Source organism: Chlamydotis macqueenii, chromosome 2 (assembly GCF_036417535.1).
Source record: "Chlamydotis macqueenii isolate bChlMac1 chromosome 2, bChlMac1.mat, whole genome shotgun sequence".
NCBI classification, from domain to species: Eukaryota; Metazoa; Chordata; class Aves; order Otidiformes; family Otididae; genus Chlamydotis; species Chlamydotis macqueenii.
The window spans coordinates 7,480,439-7,501,060 of record NC_141557.1 but is presented as its reverse complement, the minus strand read 5'-3'; the positions used below and the strand labels follow the sequence as shown (position 1 = coordinate 7,501,060).

At 42.3% G+C, this 20,622-nt stretch overlaps 1 protein-coding gene across 1 annotated transcript in view; it reads right to left on the bottom strand.

The window, feature by feature from the left end:
• The window catches only part of DPP6 (dipeptidyl peptidase like 6), a 508,132-nt gene extending 506,556 nt beyond the window's left edge, over nt 1-1,576 (bottom strand). Inside the window, exon 1 of the mRNA XM_086741833.1 lies at nt 1,234-1,576. Within this exon, the coding sequence (XP_086597959.1) occupies nt 1,234-1,284 (51 nt within the window). The 5' untranslated portion in view covers nt 1,285-1,576. The remainder of the gene's footprint in view (nt 1-1,233) is intronic.
• Between the last annotated feature and the right edge of the window lie 19,046 nt (nt 1,577-20,622).

Here is a 20,622-nt window from a genome sequence, read left to right as displayed (position 1 = left end):
AATTGGGTTAATCCTGTACTTTAATCGAACAATGTCATTTCAGGTGGTTAATTAATTTTTCTTATTGATAGAGAACATCCTAATAAAGACTATAATGACCTCTAGGATCAGTAGCTTAAGCAAATAATAATCTAAATTTCACTATGTTAAAAAAGTTCCAGCACCAGGTATTTCCCAGGCATTTAAGAGCCATAATGAGAGGAGTACAATGCAATCACACTGGCTGTGCAATTCTCCTGGAAAAAAAAATGTTTGCAGAAGTTCCCGTTCAGTTCCCTTAGTTGAATTCACAGGTCACATAGCATTGCACCTTCCTCTTAAAAACTACTGCTGGATGAAGCCCTATCGTTGGAGCTGGAAAAGGAGGCATTTCCTTAAAAAGCCAGAGAAGCATTTTACTACGGAACTTAATTAAAGGATGGAGAATACTTTGGCTGCTTCTTGAACACGGCTACACAAGGCGCAGTAGAAAGGCATGCAACCTTTATACGAAATATCACCATTGCCCCTCAGAGGGGAGGCAAAATACAGATACAAGTGCTTTGCTTGAGAAGAGGGAGGAGACAGAGGACCAACAGGTACCCTTGTCAAGCTTCAGGTTATTGGAAATAAGTTGGGTTTAAAGCAAAGCACCCCGAAGCCATCCCGTTCCCCGCCTGCGGGGCCCCGCACCTCCCCGCAGCACTCCCGAGCCCCCCCGGGATAAGCCAGCAGGCAAAACACACAAATATATTTCCATCAGCACAAGATGGCAACCAGCACTTCTTCCGGGAGAGCAGCTGGCTTTTTTTTTTTTTTTTCCCTTCTCCCTTAAAGCGTAGTGGGGGGAGCTGATTTAAAAGCCATCCCATGGCATCAAGACAAACGTTTCCCGTAGTAATGCCGGAGGAAAGGCAAGGTAACCCCCACACACACCCAAACCCACACCCTCCCCCCAGCTCACACGCACACATCGCGGTCATCAACTTGGCGAAGTTGGCCGCCCCGGAGCGCCGTGCCCCCGCCCCCTCCCCCCAGCTCCCCTTAGAAAGGGGGTCACTCCAGCAGCCTCCCCATCACCACCCACCCTCTTCAGGCTGGGATGGGGCGGACGCACCCGACACACAGACACAGCCTCGCCCGGCCCCCGGCCAGCTCAGCCCCGCACCGGCCGTGCGGGTGGCGAGCGGGGTCTGGGCAGCGGCGAGCCCCAGCCGCTTGCAGTCACCGGAGGTGCCGGCAGCAGCCACTTACCATCACGTTTCCTTGCATTTTGGCCGTTTGAAACATCGCCTTCTCCTTCATTTTTTATTTTTTTATTTTTTTGCCGTGTGCGTGCGCGTGCTGTGCTCCCAGAGTTACTTAATCCAGCGGCTGGATCACTTTAGCGGAGAACTGGCGTGCACTTGCGATGGCTTTTGGTGTAGAGTGGAGGGGACCACGAGCAGCGGAGAGGGAGGCTGCCTGCTTGCTTTTTTTTTTTTTTTAATTCCCTTCCCCGCCCTTTCAAGATATATTTTTTCCCTTTACTCAAAAAAAAAAAAAAAAAAAGGCAATAAAATTAAAACAGCCTCTGTCAAAGGGGAAGGGAGGCGGGAGCGGCCGGGGCTCAGTCACCACCCAAATTCAGGTTTTGCCCTGCGGGCGCTGGCTGGGCGGGGCGGGGAGGGCAGGAGGGAACCGCACACCCCCCCGCTCCCGGCCATGCCCGCGAGCCGAGGCCACCCCGGGAGACCGGTTGCAGAAAAAGGGGGTGGGGGTGGTGGCGGGGGGGGACACACAATAAATCCAATTTAAAGAGGGAGCTGGAAAGGGCGGAGGGGCGGCCACCCCCTCCCCAGGCTGTGCCCGCCTGGCTGCTTTCCTGGGGTGGGGGGGTGCACACGCTTTTTACAAACACGAACCGGGGTGGGGGGAAGAGGAAGAGGAGCCGCCTCTCCCGGCGTTAACTGTTCACCGGCTACAGCCAGGCCATGGCTGATGCAGGCAGGGTGGGGAACAGGAATAAATAACGCTGCCGCGTTTCCATGGCTGCTGCCCCCCCGCCCCCGGCTCTGCCCGGGGGAGGGGGCGCTTCCAGGGACCTGCCTCACCGCCAGGATTTGGGATCCGGGCCGAAGCTTCCCCCCGCCCGCAGGCACGGGCAGCTGGATGCCGGAGCTCGCCCCCCTCACGGGGAAACGTGCCTGCAGCTGAACCCCGCACGTCCCCTGCCCTGCGGTGTCCTTGCTGCTTCTGTGAGGTTCTCCACCGCCCTGAGGTCCCCGTCCTCCCAGCTGAGCTGCTGGGAGATGGTCCTCTCCTCCTGCCCTTGCGAGAAGGTGGCTGGTCCACGCCCTGGTGCAGCTTTCCAGGGACACAGCCTGGCCACCCATCCCAAAGGTTCGCACCTCAGCCTGCACAGGTGGGAAGAAAAAAAAAAACACATCCTTCCAGAGATCTGTCTCTTTCGTCTCTCCCTGATTCACCAGAAGTAATTATCTGCAGGAGAATTAGGTGCCCACCAGTTTCATTTGGCATGAACAGGACTGCTTCAGATGTTGCCCACTGAAAGGAGAGAAGAAACTCTGAGAAGAAAGTCAGTCATTTGCTTAATTAGCTGAGAAAGGAAATCAAGAACAAGCAGAAACTCTTCTTGTCATCCAAGGTTTAACCAAGCCAATGGCTAGAGCAGAAGCTCTGTTTCTTGTTTTGTTTTGTTTTGGTTTTTTTTTCCAGTGACCTTTCCATGGGTCTTTGTTATGTCCATCTGGAGCACCTTGAACTCTACTCCTTCACAGCTTGTAGCATCTTCATTTCATAGGCAATGGCTGTTCGCTAGAAATAGGAAACAACTGTGCAATCCCATAGTGTTGCTCACGGTATATTTTTACTTAATCTACCCAACTGTTGAAAGATGTTCAAACACAAAATCTCTCACCTAAGATGTTAAGCATGTATCTTGAAAACAATGGTAATGGAGAAGCAAGTCCTCAAGACACCCATGGGAAATACCAACAGCAGATGATGCTAGTGCCCCTAGAGAGCTTTTGTTCTACAAAAATGTCACCCCTCACCTGCAACATCTTGATTGTTTTGTCCCTTGTCTTTATTTGGGAACTGCTTACACCTCATACATAGTGCATCTTAAGCACGAAGTTCTTCATTATGTTCCTCAAACTTTCATCTCTTGCTTTCTCTACTTTAATTTTGATGTTTTATCAGGGAGTTCCTGTTGCATCTCAGTATTTTACTCTCAGGTGCTTTAATTATGTATGAATGCAAAATATTTGTTATCTACTTCACAGTTAGTAGTCCCATTTGCCTCCTGTATTGCCTTATATACCAATAGAATTACTTACCGTATATTGAACTCTGGCAATAGTGATTTTTTGGATATTTTCCCCTCAGCTTGTCATAATGCAGTCACTGGGTTTGCCTGCTTATTTTTGTTGGCATAACTGTAGCAATTGCCTTGATTAAAACAGCTTTGTTTAAAGTTGAGACTACTGGCAAAATGCTTAGTTTCACTTTCGACAGCATCCAATTGTTGAGTTGGTTTTTTTATTATTAAACATCAATGAGGATCCATTTGGCCAGCATTTGTACATTACTGCGTTTCCACTTCCTGCATGAACTATGCCCCCATCATCATAATCCAGAGATTTCACCAGAAATAGGACCATGTTTTGCAGTGCTGTGCAAAATGATGATATTGGCGATGTTGGGGCAGAAAAATCCCATTATGAGAGACAAATTCTAGATTTACAGCTTTTAGTTCTCTTTTTTTTTTTTTCTGACTCTTTTGACAGTTTGAGAAAAAAGGCAGCGAATGGTTTATCTCTGAAAGTTTTATGATGAAAGTCCACCCTTGGAGGTTTCCAAAAGCCGACTGGATAAAGCCCTGAGCAACTTGATCCAATCTCAGAGCTCACTGTGCTCTCAGCAGAAGGTTGGCCTAGAGACCTCCTGGGGTCGCTTCCAGCCTAAATCATACTGGGACCCATAAGATCACAACATTCCAAACTGAGTGACCTTTTTTTTTGTTACAGATTAAAATGTCTGTTTAACAAATGACTGTTGTGTCACTTCCTAAGATGATTCCAAAATGGCATCTCTCATCTTCCCAATGATTTTGGGTTCTGCCAATCTTTGGCTGATACTTCTCATGTCTGAACTGCTTTCATTTGGCTGATGGAACAGCTAAGGCTTGCTCTCAGATCTTGGAGTGTAAGACTAAGTCATGCTGCAGATTTATTCCCCAGGCTGTGGCCAGGTGATTCCATTGGAAATGGTCAATGAAACTCCCATTCAGCTTTGGGACACTGAAGACAGCTACAAGTGGTATCCCTCGACTACATTAACCCTACTGAACTCCTTTCCATCTAGCATTCAAACAACTGTTGAGCTTTTCTTCTCGATGGATGTTCTCCATGTAACTTTAGTGGAAAGTCATTAGAGCTGCTTACTCTCACTGAACAAAGAATCAACTTTTTTATGATTCAGAAGTGCAATGGTGAATGCAGAAAGATGATCTGAAACTTCTTCCACATGTTTGTAGGGAACTTTTTTTACATTCTTTGAATGATGTGGAAGGATAGCAAATCACTCTGAGACCCAAGAAGGTAGCTTGCTGGTGGCTATTCTGAATTTAAGGCCAAAGATCTGTCCCAGGTAACCTCAATATGAAAATGTTTCTTCATCATGTCAGGCTTGTTATGAGAGGAAAATTGCCAATATTCATGACTTTTGCATTCATTGGTTGAGTCCCAGTGCACCTCCTTTGTCCGCAGAGTTACTTTTGGTATAAACATACGAAAGTTCAGCCCAGACTCAGCTGTATCTTAACAGCAAGCTCTTAAGAGGAGGGTTTTTTTTTGCAAACTGTCCATTTGTATCCAAGGTACATATCAGGAGGAAAACCCTCAGAACTCAGACAAGCTTTGGTCCGTATCTGATCTAAAGATACTCTCCGTATCTCAGGTACTATGACAAAAACAACATGGCATCTTCATCTGCCAACATTTTTGTAGGCCATTTTGAGGAAATGTGCTTTTCTCATATCCGTCACAGAATGAGATAGATATATATAAAAAAAAAAAGCCTTATAGATATTCTATTCTTTGTGGGTTTCAGTACTCTGAGGCTGACTTTCTTTATCTGAAAAGGAACACAGGCAACAATGCTTACATCCTATTCACAATACTTTATTTAAAGCTATGATGATAAGAGAGTGGGAGAATTTATTTTATCAAATAAAACCCATTCAATGCATTTGATGCTGGCTCTCCTACTCACTAGCCAAACAAGCCTGGGAACAGTCCTTCTGAATAGAAGGAAAGAATTAATTTCACACAGTATTAGCTGGCTGCACAGCACAGACTTTTATTTATTAGTATTTTTAAAGAAAAATATTTTAAGGATGTAAGACCACAGACAAATACAACAGCTGTTGTACTAACAGTCAGTTCTAAGAGCATCAGAATTTTACTTCCTTCCCTTAATGTAAGGATACTTTTTGTTCTCCTCAATAAAATAATTTCTGTTTTCAAAATACAACAAATGGCTTTTTCTTTTTGGTCAGACCCTTCTGCAAGGATCCCATCTTCTTCCTGTCAGCCTGATCCCACAAGCCTGTCCTCAGCCTTTTCTCCAGCTAGGTTTCTTCCCAGCCTGATTTCAAGACTGTGCTCTCTAAGATCAGGGCAAGTCATACTACACCTTCCCCCTGAAGTCTCCCCATCCCTTAGATCCTATCAGACCTACGTCCACAGCACAGTGTTTCATCATGAGACCCACGTCTTCTTCCCTTCACTGGGCCAGTAGGTTGAACTGAGCATCAGGGGGGTCTGATTTGCATTTTCCCTCAGGCAAGCAGGAAAGCCTGTGCTTTTCAATAGAAACGATGAGAACGAACCCAACCCAAATACTTGAAATCAGAGGATCCTTCAGGCTGGAAGGACCTCAGCAGGTCCCTAGCACAACCTCCTGCTCAAGGAGGGTCAGCTCTGATGTCAGACCAAGTTGCTCAGGGCTCTGTCATGTCTTGAAATCCTCCAGAGATGGGGACCACACAGCCTTACTAGGCAACCTGTCCTGGTAGCTGACTGTTCTCACAGGGAAAAAGATTTTCCTTATATTCAGTCTGAACTTCTCTTGTTTCAACTTATGCCCATTGCCTCTTATCCTCCAGCCATACCTCACTGTGAAGAGCTTGGCTCCATCTTCTCAACAACCTCCCCAAGAAACTGGAAAGGTGCTATCATGTCCCCCCAAACCCATCACTTCTCCAGGCTGAACAAGTCCACCTCCCCCAGCCTTTCTGGAAGGGGTAACTGTTCCAGGCCCCAACCATCTTGGTGGCTTTCTGCTGAACTTGATCCAATTTATATCGGTATTATACTGAGGGCCCAAAACTGGACCACAGATGTGGTCTAACGAGTGCCAAGAAGAGGAGATAATTGCTGAGGGAGAGATCATCTGTAGTTCTTGTTTTGCTATTAACTTATAACTTTCAAGAGGAATGGGATTGGTGATATCCCAAAGGAAACTGTTGAGTGTTATATTGTGCAAAGCTAATGGAAGTCAGGAACAGAGCTTTAGTAATAGTAAATGTATTCCATCATGGTATTTAGTAGTACAAAGCAGGAAAAAAAAAAAAAGAGTTACAGCAAGCAACCTTGTTTTCTTCCTAAGTGGACCAATTTTGAGAATTCTGTTATTCAAGCCATGCTACATGTCTATTCTCAAAAATCTTCACTCATGCTATGCTAGAATTTTGCCCATGTATTTACAAGTGCAGTGATTACTTCTGCTAGTAAAAAGAAGATATTGGAAAGTCAGATAAAATAAATACACTGTTAAATAAATTTTAAAATTACTTCTGAGTATCCCTAATTCTTAAAAAAAAAATAGAATACTGACAGAGCAGCTGCTGTCAAAAAGTTAATATTTGCTAGCTCTTACTGCATGAGAGTACTTAAGCCATCTTTGTCAACTCAAACAGGAGCAAAGAGTCTGAAAAAAAATGAAATTATGTTATCTCAGACATTCTGAGGAAAAAATAAATATGAGAGAGACTACTGAATTTTAGAATTATTTGTCTTTGGACCATTAAATTTTTATTCTTTTTTTAACCCTTATTTGAATTTTTGTGGATTACTGCCACCATTGTCACTGCATGGTGACATTCTCTGCCTCTCCCCATGTTCTCCACCTTATTTCCATGCAAGCATGGCCATTCACTTCTTGTCCCTCCCAGTGAGATGCAGGACTAAGCAACTTTACACGCTCAGGGAGTCTGCAATAGCAGAGCTGAAAACTGTTGCCTTTGAGAAAAAGACCTACCAATATGTTCCTGTTACACCAATAGGAACATATTTTCCCAAAGGTATAATTGGACAGATTGTTTGTCATGTACCAACTCCATCCTGGGGGCAACAGTGGGGAGCTCAACACATCATATTTCTCCTGACATTAGTTAAGACACTAAATGTCCACATATGTGCTTTGGCATTTAGTTCTTGGAAAACATGTTAATTTGTTAGATTCATCAGGGATTTGGCTTGAGACATATCCCTGCTGGACAGCTACCTGGAATGCAGTCAACTCCCCATTATCCGCAAGTGAATTATTCAGCTGCAAATAGACCATAACATTGGTACAGAGATCCCCAGCTTGTCTTCGTGTAGTCTGTGATAAACCCAAGAGCTTACAGGCTCACATGGGGCGCTGTCTTCATGTTGTTACACTGACACCTCAACCAGCCTAGACAGAAACTTCCACTGTGCTCTAACAAAAACAGATCAGATGGGAGATCTCATCATAAGATCCATAGCACCAATGGATGTGCTGTATTTTTACTTCAAAATGTGGAAGTACCAAGTATATATTTCAAATTCTGGGACTCAAATGAGTCCTTGTCCATACAGAGCATGCGAGGTTTCTTGCTAAGACAGGCAGCACATACACTCCATAGTGCAGCCTAGGTGTCAGACAACGTTGACAGCTGCAGGCTAGGACAGTAGGGCAAAATATGGAGGATTTCTACTAGAAGTGTAGATTCTTCCTTAAAGCTTCTGTTTTTTTCACATTCCCATCTTCTAAACTCCATTAATAAAAGCTAAAAATGTACAGAATTCAAATAATTACTTTTCCATGAATGAAATTGTTGAAGCTGCTAAGGGATTCAGAGTAGGAGGAAAAGCATTCAGAATATAATTTCTGTGTAATGGTTGGGCGTATGAAATTTAAATATATGGAAATGCTAGGAAAATCTGGGCAGAATCATTAGGCTCACTAATGGTAGCAGGAAAACGCTAATAGGAAGCATTATAAGACCTTGCTTTTCAGGCAGGTACCACTTCTGGTTAATCAGAGATAGTATTTCTTATATTTCAAAAACTACAATCCCCATAGTATAAATTACATACACCACACTAATCTCTTCTAGCAAGTATCCTTACCCTTAAATGTACTTTGGATTTCCAGCTGGACTGCATCAATTCCAGTCCCTAACCAGTGGATCACATTGTCTTTGCTAAATTAAGAGTAGCTTGTGCTACACAGCTTCTCCCAGCAGAAGTGGGCACTTCAGACTTTAAAAAATAAACACACAAAAATACTCAAAAGCAGAACTGAAACTTAGTTTGCTAAAAGCAACATATGTGCAAAGCTTTTTCATTAACACTGAATTGAAAATATAGACAGATTTGTGTTAAACATCTGAAAGTTTGTTATGCAACAGATTTTATCCTCTAAACCAATTTTAATTTAATTTCAGCACCATTCTGACAGTTACGTTTTTTAATGACAATTATGTTGAGAAGGCAAAAAGCATCAAAGTCCCCTTCACTGAAGTGTTCACTCCTGACAGTGATTCCAGCCAAGTTGGAAAGATATCAAACCCACAAGTCCTAGAACCAAGAAGAATCTTACATATTGCCAAGAAAATGCAAAGTGTTAAGAGATAAGCAAGCTCATCCCATTCAAGTCAGTTGAATCCCACAGCTACAGCCAGGGTCTAGCCATAAATTTTCCTTCAATGTGCAACACCACCATGAGTCAAGCTTACTATTGGTATAAAATAGTACATTTACCGCTTTATCCAAGTAGAAAATCTGGACCCATGAATGAACCTTCTTATTAATGTATGCCCAGTGATGGCATATTGCTCAGAAGGCACTCTGCCTTTTGTATATGTTATTTCACTGTTTCAATGCAGTACTCTTGCAGATAACTTATTTTGTGAATATAAACTTATTTCTATTTAATTCATGAAATTGTATAGGATCTTTTAGGTAGATAATTTAATGCTTGCCAACTTCCATTAATTTCTAACTAGACTTTCTAGCCTGGAAGACATACTGAAACATTCTAATTTCAGATCAGGTGGGTCTGTGTTTTGATTAAAGAGCCAATTTTTTTTTTCTTTCATTGTGATACGGATGATTAAATTTCTCTGCTAATTATCTGTATCACCTCAGAACACCCTGTGCCTGACAAAAGTATTTCAACAAAATAGGACTACATTTAATTGCATTACTCCTTTCTTTTATGATGAGAGGTTGATATAAGCCTGTCAATTCACTTTGAGTTCTTCTCCACCTTGAGGGCAATGCTAATGCTTCTTGCTGTTGGATAATGTTCCTACCACATCTGCAGATATTTTTTGCTCTACTGTTCAGTGGACTTTCAGTGAAATTTCATTACAGTGGAAGACCAAATCTTGCAACATAGGCATTTTAACACACAACTTATTCTTCCTAGGTGTATGTAGTAAGCTAAACTGAAATTCTAAATTATTTTAAATTAGGTACCTAAGCCCTTTTGAAGAAGTGGATATCGTGCCTACAAGTAATCTGTATTGTCCATTGGTGCAAAACAGTTGCCAGGATGGTCTTAAGGAGTTCACCAAAGTCAAGGATTTAGTTAATCTGTTGTGCCAATCACTTAACTTTCATTATTTGAATTTATGAAAGTATGAACTCTCTAGAGCAGGGCCTACTTTTTATCACATTTATAAAATGCTGGAGCAAACAGGGCCTTGACTTCTATCCAATAATATAAAATATTACACCAGAATAATTGTTTTCCTAGTGTTACTAAGATGGGTCCAGACCAAGAGTTTGTCTCTGAATGTCTAAAACATTTAGGAAGAATAGTCAAGGATCTAATTGCTTTTGTCAGGCTTCAGCTCTAAATCAAGGTATTTAGAATACAAAGGATAATTTACATCCCCATTTTGCCCTCAATTAAAGACTCAGGACTGCCTAATATGGGGCCAGCACTTTTCCTAGTGGAAGCAAAAGGAGCTTTGGAAAAGCTATTATTAATTTTTCTAGACATCACGTTAAGTTGTCAGCTTTGGGTTAGGAGAACCAAAGTTTAAACCTGCCTCAGACTTAAATTTCGTTAAAAGATATGGTCATAAGCATTTTACTTGGAATCATAAATTAATACGTCATCTTAATTTGCTTTCTAATGCATCGTCTTTTGTCTAATTTAGATGTAGTCATTTAAATATGTGGAAACGGCTAAATAAGGAAAATAGTGTTCACTGCAACAAATGCCTGGAAAGCAGCCAAGAACAAGCTCTGGAAGTCCCATCAAAAAGGATAAAGATTATGCCATCCTTCTCTTACAAAGACACATAGATATACATGGATAAACCAAATCCACTGACTGTAATGGGTTTTAGGAAATTCAGCTATGGGTGCTCAGCATGGGGAGGTGAGTGGGACCTCCGTAGTCTCTCAGTTAACTTCGGCAGATACGGCATGTTTAAATAAATAACAATAAGACTGGTTTGCTCCAATACAGTGATGCAGAGAGTAACTTGCTGAGGTATTCTACAGAAGGATATGCAAAAAAATACCCCTTGCTCAACACTTTGTCCCTCCTTTCTGTAGATAGCCCAGAGGGGTAACAGCCCAGGCAGCTCACCCAACTCCCGAGTGACTGCCCTGCATGGAGGAGCACCAGAGCTTGAGCCATCCCTTCGGAGCAAAAGACTTCGTGCCTGGGGCCTGTGAGGAAAAGATGGCATATGCCGTGATCTGATCACGGTGTCACCATTGTAGCTTCTTTGCATGTGGCACAGGGGAGCATAATTTCAAACAGCCTTTGGGGTGCTACCCCCTCTAGCAAGCACATTCCCTGGCTGATCCCAAAACCAAGGGGGTTTAAAGATGTGTTTCCCAAAACAGCAGTGAGTAAGGGATCCTGGCCAAGGCTGCTGGCAGGACTCTGAGCTGTGGACTCGGTGGACAGGCCAAGGCCATGGCTGTGATGAAAAGCAGGATGCTTGTCTGGAATGCAGTGCAGAGCCTCTTTGTGATTTCAGTGGGCTTTCATTATCTATTTTGTTTTCTATTTCAGGATTAGTTGTTCTCTTTCTGTTTTTTTTTTCCTGAGAGAGGAATAGAGTTCAGTGGTTGGTTTGGCAAGAGGATATTTACGTATAATTTTTTCGCATAACAAAATATAATTAGAAAATGTAAATACAACTTAACTTCATTACTGCACTGAACAATAAAATGACCACAGCACAGGCTACTCTGGCTCTCCGATAATTCATCATCTAAATTATACACCACATCTCCATTAGACAGTCCTTTTCCACAAAATTCATCTTGCCTTGTCACGGCTGAAAACCAAAACCAACTGCTTACGTATCAGTAGAAGCGAAACAATGAAGTTCAGTGTTTGGAATACAGCAAGCGAAAACATTTTGAGGTTACAGCTGATTAAAATGTTCTCTTACGGACAAGAATATATTTTTATGCTGAAATTTTTAAAGAAAAAAATATTCTTCATGAGTAACTCGGTTTTGAAATGCAGCTGGTTGCATCATGGGAGTTCGTATGCCATAAACACTTTCTATAGGCCTGGATCCTTGGTTAAATGACCTTTGCTTTCAACTACTGTGGTGTATTGTACACATCCTGGATATGAACAATGTGGCTTGCAAAAGGAATCTTAACCAGAAACACGGGTGTGAAAAGCCAAAGCATTGTTACAAGAGAGCAAAAATGTCTCCCTTCTCCCCTCCAAATACAACCAAATACACGAGCAAAAAGAAAACGTGAATGTTTCTGTGCAAAGGAAATTCTGGCCATGAAAACTCCTATTTCTCAAAATTTGCAAATTGAATCTCAAAATTGCTTAGATTGAAAATATTTGGTTAAGTATTTATTAAGCCTCTAATTTCCAGAGAAGCTGACTCCTGTAGTTAGAAGTGGATTGAGACCCTAACCTTAGGCAGCCACTCACTCTTTCCTCCGTCTCCCATTCACTTCCACACAAATGCTTGCTACCTCCTTGAAATTCAAGTGTGCAATGTTTTTACAGAATGCAAAGAAAATAACTTCTGAACTGAAAACAGGTCTTACAAATCTGGGCCAAAGTCGGTGTGGAGCAATTTGATGTAACTCCAAATGCTGCATGAGATTGGCCATTATAGTTGTTATGCCTTACTCCCTCTTAAAAACATTGCAATTTTTAAAATTAAATAAAAAGCAGGCACTTTTTGGTACAAGAGGTGAAACTGTTCCCCAGTCAGCCGTAACGTAGGGCCTGTTAAAGCAGTTTTTCTGATACTATTTCCCTCCTTGTAAGAGAATTTTAAATCAAAAGTGCTTATGAGATGGGAGTTCAGAGTATGTATTTTGGTGTTCTCTTTTTCCTGATGTTCCTCGGGCTGCTCTTGCCTATGCAATAAATACTCCATCTACTCCATTTTCAGCTGAGTCTGCCTTCTGGCTGAATTTATGCATCTATGAAGAGAATAAATTAGATGTGAGCTGAGATGATGGAAGGTAAGAGACATTCTTTTCTTTCCTTTATAACTCCCACAGATTAATTTAATGCCATAGCTATTGTTTTTAAAAATAAAAATGGAAGACTACAAGCTGACTTAATACTGTGATACCTAAAGAACTGAAATCAAAGCCAGGCTTGTGCACAAGTGAAATGGACATGGACATAGGTGTTTCTTCTCCTTTCATGTGCATACAGAAAAATGAAGTGGTTCTAAGTTCTGTATGAGAGGCACTGCACGACCCCCTGACCATTTCTGTGCAACGTGCTTATGATCCAGGTCCTCATCTCTTCTCTCTCTCCCTATCTCCTCCCCAACCCTTTTAAATAGCCTGTCTTTGAAAATAATCAACCAACCTTCCAGATTTTCTTTAATTTTCCCAAATTCTTTTCCATTGCTTGTCTCCATTTTTTTTTCTATCAAAAAGTATGTTTTTATTAAAATAGCCTGTAGTCTACAGTGGTCAAGTCTCATGCCTGAGCTAACAACAAAGACCTTCATGTCTTTATCTACCAGGTTTATATTATGCCAGGGCGGAATTCTGCATATTGCCCCAAAGATTGCATAGTTCTAGCCTCTAAATGTAAAAGGAAGTAAAATGCTGTGACATTTTTATGAATATAGAAGCAATTAAGTAATGGATGTAAGTTTGTAAATCTTATTAATTACTGAGGATCGATGCAGCACAAAAGATAGATAGTTCACTGAAGGCTTCTCATGTCTGCTGATATTGCTCCATGGCCTCAGGCAAGACACAGGACAGTTCTTGAAATATCTATAAATGGCCCACTGACTTCAACCGGGCTGTGTGCCAGGGAGCAGCAAAAGCAGGGCTGCTCCACGAGGGAGAATGAGCTAGGAGCCAAGGGTGACAATGGATGACAACTGACGGGGCACCGTCCCACAGCATCTGAGCAGGGCTGGGGTGGTAACAGGTCCATCTGCAAAGTGTAATTATGGGTCAGGTCCAGATCTGTTCAGAGATCTTCAGCAGACCAGTCTGGAGACAAGCTACCAACACTGTAGGTTTGGGGTGCATCCAGGGAGGGCAGTCAGTGCCAGGACAGCAGGAGACAGGGCTGGGCTCAGGGACACCTACAACATAGTTCAGGCAAGACCTGGACACCTGAGCCCAAGCTTAAACAGAGCTCCTGGGCCAGGAGCAGAGAGTGTGGGCAGAGGTCCAAGATGAAGCTATTCAGGGCAATCAAAGCCTCTTAGTGCACTCACAACCCTGACATAAAGTGCCAAAAACCTTTGAGGACCCAGATCTTAGCTTCTCTGTGCATCAGTCCATGGAAAAGTTAGGACACTGCTAGCTCTATTCCAGGCTTATCCATAGAAAACACATACCAATGTTCAGTATTTGTCCTAATAATATTACTCAGAGGCCAAAAGTAAAGTCATTATGGCAAGAAAAGAGCTTGCCCAGCAATAATGCAACCATTCAGGTCTTAACTACATACCCTGTTCTTGAATGTTGACTAATGAAGAGGAAAAAAATCTACATTGAATGGCAGAATTCGCAGGTCTACTTGCACCCAGCAGACCCCATCCAGCTGCTCCAGGCATTGAGCAGGGTCCATGCAGCAGGTGAATACCTTCTGTGCTGCCCTCCATAACCAGCCTTGCTCATGAAGCTTACAAAGTACAGCTGTATCATCTTCCCTGTGAAGGAGTTCTGTGCCACCCAAAGAGTCCTGAAATCTCAAATTTCAGGAAAAATGGGATTCAGAGCATCCAGGATGGGACTCACCATGCAATTCTACTTGAGTACAGAGGGGCTAGTTGGGAATGACTGAAAAAACCCCAACTGCTAAATCACAGAAACTTCTTATTCAGCAGAGCTCTTCTCTGTGCAGTTATACCTCCCGATTTGAGGAGTTTCGACTGGTTTCTGCCTTCAGACACATTCCCCAGTGCAACCAGGATTTGTCCAGCCTAAGAAACCACAGTACAAAGTTCCCACAGAGACCGAGAGAGTGGCTGGGACCCACAAGACATGAATTACTGGGACAAATGCCAAACTTTGACTTCTCCCAGGAGATTTAGAAATCAAAGGCTGATGAGATTGACCCCTCTAGACTTTGAAAGAAGCCTCCCTGGTTAGAGCAATTAGTGGGTTTTTCACTGGTACAGTGGTCCTCCTTTTCCACCTACCCAGTATTCAATATCCAAATGCTTTTTTTTTTCTTTTTTGTTCTTTTAAAAAATGATTTATTCCTAAACACAAGCTGCTGACTCTCTTCTGCCTGCTTTGGAGGTGCTGCCCCTGAGATGAACTGTAGAGCCATAGGCACATTAATTTATCATACAGCTTTCACCACTGATCATTTGTTGCTTACCCCATTTTCCCAGGGACTTACTTTAACTCCAAAATTGATGGTGAAATAAATAGACAAATAAATCAGCCAGCCAGAAATATCTCCCCTTCTATTACCTGATGCTCTGAGATATGCTGGTTTTCTCCTCGTCTCCAAATTTAGTCTTGACTGGTAGGCAGCTCAGATAACATTCAGTCTCCAGGCCTCTTTCAGGTTATCCATATATAAAACCATCATGACAAAAAAGCAACCTGCTGGCTCTGGAAAACTATAGTGCTATTGGAAAGAGCTTTTTTACTTTCAAGGCTTTTCACCATAACCTTCTAGCACACCAGGGTGTGGATACACAACCTGGTAGCAAAAATACCTGTACTTTGTCAGCACAACAGCTCTCAGCATGGCTTTCTGGTTCACACATCTGCTGGGGGCTCCAAGGGAGGCTACCGGAGAGCTGTAAAAAGAGTTCTACAAACTCATAACATGTTATTGGCATGGCTACAGATAGTGACAATATTGCCCCACTGTGCTGCATGGTGCCAAGAAAATCTGGACACAGGGTCAGAACAAAGATCTACTGAGCACTATCCAGGCAGCCATTGATTTTCTTTTTGGAACTAATACATGTTTGACAAAGCATTTCTGGTAATAAACAGAACTTGGCAGACCAAAAAAAGTGATGAGCAAGGACAGAAATTTGAAGTGGCATGATGAGGCCAATAAACCTTCATTACAAGCCCATCCAACACAGGAAAACAACAAATGAGAAATGATATTAAAAATGAGACAAATCTTCAGCCAGCACAAGAGTCAACACAACACTGTTGAGGTCAGAGAACTTGCACTGGTTTACATCAGCTGAGCATCTGGCCTCCTATACGTTATGGTTCACTACAGGCAGAAATAGTTTTCATGGGTATGACCTCATAACTCTGGGATCACCCCTGTAGAGCTGATGTCAAAATACAGTCTGTCACAGATGTATATATTTGTCACTATTATTAACAGCAAAAAAAACAAGTGAGCCTCCAAATCCCACTACATGCTTAGAAAGAGGATGCAGCATAATTTCACACCTTGACTACAAGTACCTGCATCCATGCTCAAAGCGTTCAGTAAATCCGTGGCAGGCAGTTTGGCAGAGAAAGAGCAGGAGCTGCAGCCCCTCAGGGGCTATTCCCTGGCTGTGAATACAGCTTGCTGGAGACCCCAGCCCTTGCTAGAAACAAGCTGTCAGAGGGAAAAGAGCGAATCTGTTCATGCATATGGCTCCTGTCAATCAGTTGTTAGTTTATTCTTGATGTTCAGAATTATTCCCACTGCAGAAACTTTTCATCCAAAGGGAAAAAAAACAACACCACCACCGTATTCAAAAGTAGCACTGTATAGAGTCCTTTTCAAAAGGAACAGCTCTTAACAAAATAATTCAGGGAAAGGTGACTGACTGGAAAGATGACACAAAAAATTACATAGTGTGGAGGATGAAGTGTGTATGTGTTATATCATGTAATGGAAAACTTCCTTGGGAATAACAAGAACATAGCTTCTCTAGCTGGTCATAAAATCAGTGATGTAATTCTGCAATCCAGTAGAGGGCAAACTTAGACTATATATCCTGAAAGTGTTCCTAAGTCCGTCGACACAGATGTTCAGACATGCTTATCTTCCATTTGATAACCTATAAAGATATGTAGCAACCTACAGCACCAGAACGTGTAAGATGAAACAGCATCAATCATACCTATCATTCAGTGGCTCTTCAGCCAAATCAATGTTTATTACTGAATCAACAAACTGATAAGGAACAATATACATTTTGAATATTTTGCATTAATGTACTGTTTTATCTCATTAATTCTAATATTTGATTAATCAGTAATTACACACCTATTTTCTGGAGGTTGCCCACATATCTAACAGAGAAATGAAGAACTCATCTCACTGCTCTTAATAATACATATCAGCACACCTGCTTCAAGAACATTGGTTTTCACTTAGCTGCTATCTAAAAATGAAGCATCTGCTTGAAATGTGGGGTTCTGGGTTATATGAAGGAACACAAGAGTTTTTGGAGAATGTTTTCTTGAAGAACTTCTTGCCTCTAGCAGAATATTACACTGCTGTTATTGACCATGCATAGTGGCCACAACCTTCCCACCAATACCTTAATGGTCCTGCCAGATGAACTGAATAGGCTAATTTTTGCTTTTAAAAGACTGTTTCATGTGTATGCCCTGTTCCTCTCACAGAACTGATGGCTCACAGCCAACAGGTGGACGGGTAAGAAGTTCAAATCCAGCTCAAACAACTCACTCTCTATAGGATGAGCAGCAAAGTTAACACCCTGTTGTGGTGTTTATTCCTGCTGGTAATCTGAAGGAGACTGATGAGCAATGCCTCTTCCCTGTGCCCCCACAGCAAGCTTACTCCCACAGGAAAAGTTGTGGGGACATCATCACTCAGAGTGACTGAAGGAAGAAGGGATCCTGCTTGCTCTTCCATCACTCGATACACTTACTCATATGAGATATGGAGGCCAAGAGGCAACTAATAATTCCTTATGCAGTGACTTTTTATGATGGTAGAACCAAAGGAATGAGAGGTGCACTGCAGTAGGCACCATCCATATGTGATACTGGCTCCTCAAGGAAATTCAGCTGAACTTACTCCCAAAATAGGCCCATGGCTCAAGAGACTTTATTTTCACTTGCAAATCTGCCACTGGCGTGATGGGTAACCTTGAGGAAAAGACCTTCTCCATTATAAAATGAGGGAAAACCACAGCCTGTATAATGTGCTTAGATGAAAAGCACCATCAGGGCTTAATTCCAGTGAAATATCACTGTTACTGTGAGCAGTCCTGCTCATTACAGCCTCTGTCTTGCAAAAAGCTGAGCAACCTGACTCAGACCAGCCAAGCGCTTATGCATTTACTTTGACTACTGTGACTATTCCCATGCTAAAAGTCCAGCACATCATTAAATACCCTCCTGACTGGAGCCAGTGTGCTCAGTAGGACCCAACTTTCTATTGGCTCTTCAGGAGCCATCAATGATACCCTCTCTCAGAAGACCCTTAGCTTCTCTAAGACCTTTAGGGAGCCAATGATGGGATACACACATGTATGTAAAGTACACAAATAAACATGCACAAACACATTATTTACAACTCAAGCAAATCCTTGTAGAGGGAGATTGAGTTAGTCAGTCAATGAGGCTGGTGTAGGAAAGTCTACCTGAAGAGCTCATTTCTGCAAGAACACACTCAACACACTCAGTTTCAGCTGTGATGCTCTTTCAGCAAATTCATCTCATGGTCTGCCCAGCTGGTGCCTCTCCAGCTCTAAATGAGCCATGTGCCATTAATTAACCTCTCACATCATTGATCTGGTAAGGTACACCAACCCGTCTATCTGAAGCTGCCATTTAATCCATCAGCACTGACACCGCTAAGAGTTACGTTCTCTTCCTCTCCCAAAGTCTATAGCAGCTGCTTTGCTTCATGTGTTCCACAAAACAGATTATTTCCTCTGATGATGGCTGCTGTGGGATTGAAAAGAAAGAAAGGGGGACAACAAAGAAACAAAGAAATGTAAGCAGCAGAAATATAGGGCTGAGCTAAGTTTATTCTTCCCTTTTTTGAGAATGAAAATGCTGCTGCAGGGCTCAGATTCAGCCTAGTTTTCTTTTTTTCCCTTTCAGTGTGAAGTATAGCTGAGAAGAAATGTCTAATGAGCAAGTTAACCACCTAGAAGCAGACATGGCCAAATATCTACCTATCTTCTCTCCATTTTGAAAATACGTATAATGGAGTCAAAACTCCATCCCAGAAGAAATGCTGCAGCAGAGCAGTAGCCACTCAATAACAGCAAGGTGCTCCAGGTTTCAGTTTTACTCCCACAGTGGTTTCTACCACCTCTTATAGCCTCTGTTGATACACCTGTTAAGGTTACAATTAGTCCTTATAGCCAGAAACTGGGCCAATGGTCCTAGCCACTACAGCCAAAAGTATGTTTCACATGAAGAAAACTGAGTTCCTCTAGTAATACGAATTCCTAGAGATGCTAGCTACTATATACTGCTAGTGCCTGGGCTTTATGCAACATCAAAGAGAATAATATTTCTGGTTTCCTATATAAACTGAAAAAAAAAAAACCAACTTGGGCGTTGCACAACTTAACATAGTTTCTTATGATGCAGAAGTTAGCTTTTCCTCTTTTTTAAATTGAGTCTGCTTAATCCTTCCTGTGCCTCAAACTATTCTAGACAATCATCTCAACCCTTTTCTATTTTGCTGTATTATTTTCCATACAGCAGCTTCTGTTGTTGTAAAAACTATGGTCAAGAGATCTAATGCTCAGGAATAAGAAACTTATTTTAATATTAGCCTGAGTTTTCAAAAATCCCAATTTATTAATAACAGAGTGCTTCCCAAGGGGTCACATGGAAGCTCTCCATGAAGACCACCAGCTACATAAATCACTGCAGACCTCTGTCAATCTCAGCAGAAAAGCTTACCTAACCATAGATGCTAACTTGGCCCATCACTTCTGCAGAGGACTTCACATCAGGCACCACACACCAAAGAACATCCAGCTTCTCCATCGCATCTCTTCTGGACACCATGGTTTCACTGGTGAACCCAGGAACACTGTTTCTCCTAGGGATGTCTGTTTTACTTCTGATGTTGGGTGAAATGAAATGGCCAGCACAATATCAACTTCTCAAGCCAAAAGTACTATGCAAGAAACTAAGGAAAGTACAATTTGAGAGTGGAGGAAGGGATGATTTGAGCTTCTCCCTAAGGAGCTGAGACACATGACCCTAACGCACCGTTTTTATAGTCACTTTTTAAAGGTGACTTTTCCAGCATTAAGGAGCTGAGGATATTTCACTGACAAAGATCTTAACATTTTAATACATTTATTTCATTTATGTACTTCAGAGACACACATGACAGCATGACGCTTTCCAAGAAGGCAAGCGCAAGATGAGTAAGACAGCTATTATAGTGAACTCTGGCTGTGAATTTAATTCTTCTGTTCGACACGGGCACACTTGCTGAAGAGTCTGTGCCAGAGATGCATGTTTAAGCAGGGCACTAAATCAATATTTACCATAATTTTGAAAGACGTCTGAGCACAGCCTGGAAATGAAGGAAACACTTGATGCATAACTATCGGTGAAATACAGGGCTCTAAAACTTTCCAGATAATAAACTGCTCGCAGGGCACTGGATGGCAAAGACAGCTAAATCCACATTGTAAGCACCCGCACCTGGGTAAAGCCATTCAGCCTTCCACACTGTAGTCTCAGCTACAAAACTTGTGTGCCACAATAATTCACTTTTTTGTTTTTGTTAAATGCGCTGTCTGATAGCCTGTGACTCATCTAAGCTCCTTCAGCATGCCTTCCTCCAGTCTTCCTACCCTTGCTTCTTAGAAACAGTTTTTGAACCGCCTTTTCCAAAACTCTCTTCTGTCCTCCACACAGTGACTCATCACCTGCAGAGAGGCGTATCTGT